Here is a 5,792-nt window from a genome sequence, read left to right on the forward strand (position 1 = left end):
TTTCCGCTCTGTAATCCAAAACCTGAGTTCAAATCCCAACTCAATATTTATTGTCTCTGCAGTTGATTCGGCAATCCATTCGTTGCTGGATTTTGTCATGTGCTTTGCCAATTGCATTCATAATTTATTATGCATTTATGCTTGTATCTCCTAAGTCATGGTATATAATCTATGCTCTGTGTGTTTTGTCTGACATAAGCTTTTATCAGAGCCTTTTGTACACAGGAATTCAATAAATGGTAACACAATTTACATTTATTTGTTGAATATTGCATGTCTGCCATACTGAAAGTACATTAAGTAACAAAGGCAAGTAAGAAGAATGAAAAGCAGTACTCAACAACAGTTATCATAATTGCACATGGATATGCTCAGAATTACTGTTTTTCAAGTCACTTTAAACAAAAGCTGAACTGCAGAAATAAAAGCCCAGCAGGAACGATTAAACTACATTTGCAATAAAATCATTTGGCCTAATTTTCATAACCACAGATTTCAGAGAATACCACCACCCATGCCAGGTGTACCAGACAATCCCATTGTCTGTTTTAGCCGTGTAGGGGCCGCTGTAGTAAAACCCATTCAGGTTTGCAGAGTGACACCTAGTGGAGGGGGGGAAAAGAAAACAACCATTAGACCAGAAAAATACTGTTCAGAAACTCTAATTTTGCTAGCAAATACTCAAAACTTTTGAACTATGAATTCTGCCATTTTTCAGACAAGTAAATACTTACTAGTTTTCAAAAGCTGAGAACTTTCTACAACAGATGAATATTTTATTTTATTTTTATTTTTGAGATGGAGTTTCACTCTTGTTACCCAGGCTGGAGTGCAATGGCATGATCTCGGCTCACCACAACCTCCGCCTCCCAGGTTCAAGCAATTCTCCTGCCTCAGCCTCCCAAGTAGCTGGGACTACAGGCATGTGCCACCATGCCTGGCTAATTTTGTATTTCCAGTAAAGACGGGTTTTGTCCATGTTGGTCAGACTGGTCTTGAACTCCCGACCTCAGGTGATCAGCCTGCCTCGGCCTCCCAAAGTGCTGGGATGACAGGCATGAGCCACCGCACCCGGCCTTATTTTTTTTTAATAGACACAGGGTCTCTCTATTTTGCCCAGGCTGCTCTTGAACTCCCGAGCTCAAGCAATCCTCCTGCTTCGGCCTTCCAGAATGCTGGGATAACAGGCGTGAGCCACTGCGCCTGGCCTCAGAGATGGTTATTTTAAACTGGTGAGTTTTACTGCCGTAACAAATCTGAAAATAGAACCCAGGCCACTCACAGTGCATTGAAAAATACGCATTTCAATTTTTGACAGCCTTTAAACAAAAAATTAAAACAAGGAAACAAAAACACATCTCTTTAACCTCCAGCGTTACAACCTCCTGACTCAAAACAGTTAACCTAGCACTTAGCAAGAGCTAAGGTGAGTGTCAGCAAAGCAAGGCGTGGGGAAGGTGTTCTACTGCTGGCTTTCCTGGAAAATTTGCACTTACACATTCGTTCATCTGCTGCTAAGACCTGGCTTTCATGATTCAAACTCCCTTCCTCCCCTTCTTTAAATTGCTAGCATATCAATTATTTTAATCTCAAGAGTAAGCAAATAAAACCTAAACTACCATTTAAAGTTTTCCCACCCATCAACCAATAATGACTTTTTCCCAGTTGCTGAGTTAATTTTTTACAGATATTGCACCAACCTAGATAAGCGAGTTAGGTTATCGACATTAAAAATGTTCCTTTCCACCTTTGGAGTCTGCAGATTTTGTCCTTGATAGGTATAATTTACATATAAGAATATGTAATAAGTTTATATGTACTATGAAAATTACCATATTCTTTTTTATTGATATAATTAATGAAAAGATGTTAGAATTAGGAGAAAAAGAGAACATTCACAAGAGATAGTTCTGAACATCTATGGAAAAACCCAAATTATTGAATCAAGAAAGCACATAATCTACCCATAAGGCTTAATGGCTGGCTTGAATCACTTATCAGCTTAATGATCACTCCTAGTGAGCATTCTCAAAGTTGTCCCAATTTAAATGGATGTATTAGTTGAAAATATGTATGTTACATCTGCATATGTCAAAGCCTACTGTGTTTTTAAAAAAGCATGGAAAGTAATGTTAAAAAAGAAAATATGGGCCAGGTGCAGTGGCTCACGCCTGTAATCCCAGCACTTTGGGAGGCTGAGGCGGGCGGATCACGAGGTCAAGAGATTGAGACCATCCTGGCCAACATGGTGAAACCCCGTCTCTACTAAAAAATATAAAAATTAGCTGGGCGTGGTGGCATGTGCCTGTGGTCCCAGCTACTCAGGAGGCTGAGGTGGAAGAATCGCTTGAACCTAGGAGGTGGAGGTTGCAGTGAGCCGAGATTGTGCCACTGCACTCCAGCCTGGTGACAGAGCAAGACCCCATCTCAAAAAAAAAAAAGAAAAAGAAAAAGAAAATATGGTAAATTGAGTCTCCAGAATGTATATTTTTGCATATATTTGTCTGTCTGGAGACACTTGCTAACTGTATTTTTGTATTTGGTCTATGATTTGAATCCCAGGGAAAACTGACTCTGTGGTCAACATAAGAAACCTTCACTATTCTGAGACCAATTTTCCAGCGTCCTTTAGTTTTTAGAACAGCCTGGATGTGAAGCTAGGTTGGGGGATGATTGGGGTTCCCTTGGTGAAGAAGTGGCTGGGAGCACTCACACAAGATGCTATGCTAAAGAACAAAAGACATCCACATCCAGTGATTGGTTTGCTATGTGGAAAAACATCTTATAGGTGGGTAATATTTATGAGTGCCAACATTTCATGTAAATTAGAAGAACTATGGGACAGAAAAACAGCAGGAGTGAAAAGGAGGAAAAGATGATAGTCAAACTACACTAATAGTAGGCATGGTAGAAGCAGCACCAAGTGGGCTGGGCACAGTGGCTCACACCTGTAATCCCAACACTTTGGGAGGCCGAGGCAGGTGGATATACTGAAGTCAGTAGTTCAAGACCAGCCTGGTAAACATGGTGAAACACTGTCTCTACTAAAAATACAAAAATTAGGCATGGTGGTACACACCTGTAGTCCCAGCAGCTACTTAGGAGTCTGAGGCAGAAAAATTGCTTGAAACCGGAAGGCGGAGGTTACAGTGAGCCAAGATCACACCACTGCAGTCCAGCATGGGCAAAAGAGCTAGCACCAAGTTTCTAGAACAATCTACTTTCTCTCCTTTAATGCTTATTGATTTTTCAACTGCACAGTTTATCAGCTCCTTTGATTCCAAGGATAGCGTAGGCTACTTGGGTGGCTCCAGCTAATGAATTGCCTTTCTTTGTTCTCCCTGAACCCATATCTTTAAAGTCAGGTAAATCATTCCTTTGCCCACATTAATATGAATGGTAGTTTTCATTCAGATGTCTTAGAAGCCAGTCAGCTGGATAAAGTACATGGTTTTGATCTCATGATACTATTAGTAATTATTTCTGCATATAGAATTCTTTTCAAAATCAAACATTGTTGATGCTCGCAGACAACTTCATGAATTACAGGTAAGCTTTATGTCATGCTAACTTAGAAGAACAAGGGGGAAAGAAAGGAGTAGGAACAGGTGAAGAAAATGGTTTTCAAAATAACAGGAAAACTACTAGGGAAAAGACTATCATCACCTTCAAAAGAGAGGGAACTTTGTTTCTCCCCTTCACACTGCTGGAAATACTCCAGCACCCTTACAAATCATTAAATATTAAATGGACTCAAATGTTTTTTTTAAAAAGCAAAATACAGGAAAAAATGACTGTAGAAAACAGTCTGTACAGTGAGTACAACTGCAGTAGTACCCTTTATCTGCAGGGGATACATTCCAAGACCCTTTAGTGGATGCCTTGAAACTACAGATAATACCAAATTCTGTATATCCATACTACGTTTTTTCAGTCTGATAACCGAAACAGCTACAAAGTGACTAACGAGCAGATAACGAAAATAAAATTTACCAAAATGAAGGACATGATATAGATTGAAAAGAACCACTGAGTACCCTCTGTAGTAAACGAAAAGAAGACCATGGCAATGTATTTCACTGGAAAATGTCAGAACTCTAAGGGGGAAATCAATAGGGAATAGGAAGGAAAAAAATGATTTACAGTAGTTCATTCTGTTTTTTCCTATAATATACATACCTATGATAAAGTTAATTTCTAAATTAGGCACAGTAAGAGATTAACAACTACTAATAACAAAATATTGATTGTATAAAAATATGTCAGCTTTACAGCTCTTGTGCTTTGGGATCCTTATTAAGTCAAATAAGGATGATTTGAACACAAGCACTGTGAAACCACAACACTGGATCTGATAACTAAGACTGCAACTAAGTGTCACAGGGGCAGGGAACGCTTTCAGCCTGAAGACCCCGGACAAAGGGATGACCACCTCCTGTACGGAAGGAAGCCAGAATGACATGCAATTTAAAACATATGAATTAGGCCGGGTGCGGTGGCTTCTTATTAGAATTCTAATAAGAATGATTACTTAATAATACTAATATTACAAATAAAGATCAACATTACCTCATAAATTATATTAATAATTAATGTCTACCAGGCGTGGTGGCTCACGCCTGTAATTCCACACTTTGGGAGGCCAAGGTAGGTAGGTCATGAGGTCCTGTGTTTGAGATCAGCCTGGCCAACATAGCGAAACCCCATCTCTACTAAAAATACAAAACTTGTCCGGGTGTGGTAATGCGCGCCTGCAGTTCCAGCGACTCAGGAGACTGAGGTAGGAGAATCGCTTTAACCCAGGAGGCAGAGGTTTAGGTGAGCTGAGATCGTGCCATTGCACTCCAGCCTGGGCAACAGAGCAAGACTCTGTCTCAAATAATAATAATAATAATTGATAATAATAATAATAATAATAATAAATGCCTATCAGTGAGCTATCAATTCCATTATGACTATGTTCATAAGACATCAAACCTGTTAAACCACCAGCCACCCTGATCTTCTTCTGCGCAGTTCCCTTCGTAGTTGTCATGATCTCTGTCCCATGTGCTGAATTTCATTCTTTGGTGACTAGCCCACCACTCCACCTCAGGGTGAAAATTCCCCGCAAGGGAATCTCCAGCTGTTCCAGAATATTCCCCAATATTCAACTCATAGAAATCCTAAAGAAAAAGAACAATTTCTACTATCAATGGAGTTCCTCTATGACCATTTTAAAATCAAGTTTAATTAATAAACAAAAGAAGAGGCTCTACTGTATATTTTTATTTCCACTGACTTCAGGGTTATTTTGCATACTTTAAGCATTAATTCATGGTTTTACTTAACAGAAAATTGTAGTACCTTTTCATCTCCAACTTTGAAGTTCTTATATTGTGCGTAACGGCTGTTTTTTTCAAAATCTTCAAGGTCGATTTTTAAAGTGTAGTCTTCTAAAAAAACCCAAGAAATTATAATTTTAAAAAAATGTGTGACATGACATGGACTACTGTGGTTTAAAAATAATTCACTGCTCTATTTTACTTTTACCATTTCCTTTGGCCAAGAATCAGTTTTCAAAGATTGAACAGTGACTCCACTGTATTTATAACATGAACATTTTATTGTGTAATTTATTTGAAAAAAAGATGGATGCAATATTAAATGTAAAAAATTTCTACTAGCTCTGTCACAGGTAAAAGCTAGTGCAATTCACTTAATAATGAACAACAGAAAAAACAAGTTGTTACTTAAAGTAATCTAACAATGAAAACATCGACTTTTTTGTTTGGTTGGTTTTTTTTTTTTTT

At 38.5% G+C, this 5,792-nt stretch overlaps 1 protein-coding gene across 2 annotated transcripts in view; it reads right to left on the minus strand.

Moving 5' to 3' along the window:
* Nucleotides 1–235: 235 nt before the first annotated feature.
* The window catches only part of FGL1 (fibrinogen like 1), a 34,997-nt gene continuing 29,440 nt past the window's right edge, over nt 236–5,792 (minus strand). For both annotated transcript variants that reach the window (XM_037742411.1, XM_017539650.1), the window contains 3 exons: nt 5,347–5,435; nt 4,978–5,165; nt 236–602 (listed from right to left, as the gene is read on the minus strand). In XM_037742411.1, the coding sequence (XP_037598339.1) occupies nt 443–602; nt 4,978–5,165; nt 5,347–5,435 (437 nt within the window). In that variant the 3' untranslated portion in view covers nt 236–442. The remainder of the gene's footprint in view (nt 603–4,977; nt 5,166–5,346; nt 5,436–5,792) is intronic.

Source organism: Cebus imitator, unplaced genomic scaffold, assembly GCF_001604975.1.
Source record: "Cebus imitator isolate Cc_AM_T3 unplaced genomic scaffold, Cebus_imitator-1.0 Scaffold120, whole genome shotgun sequence".
NCBI lineage: Eukaryota > Metazoa > Chordata > Mammalia > Primates > Cebidae > Cebus > Cebus imitator.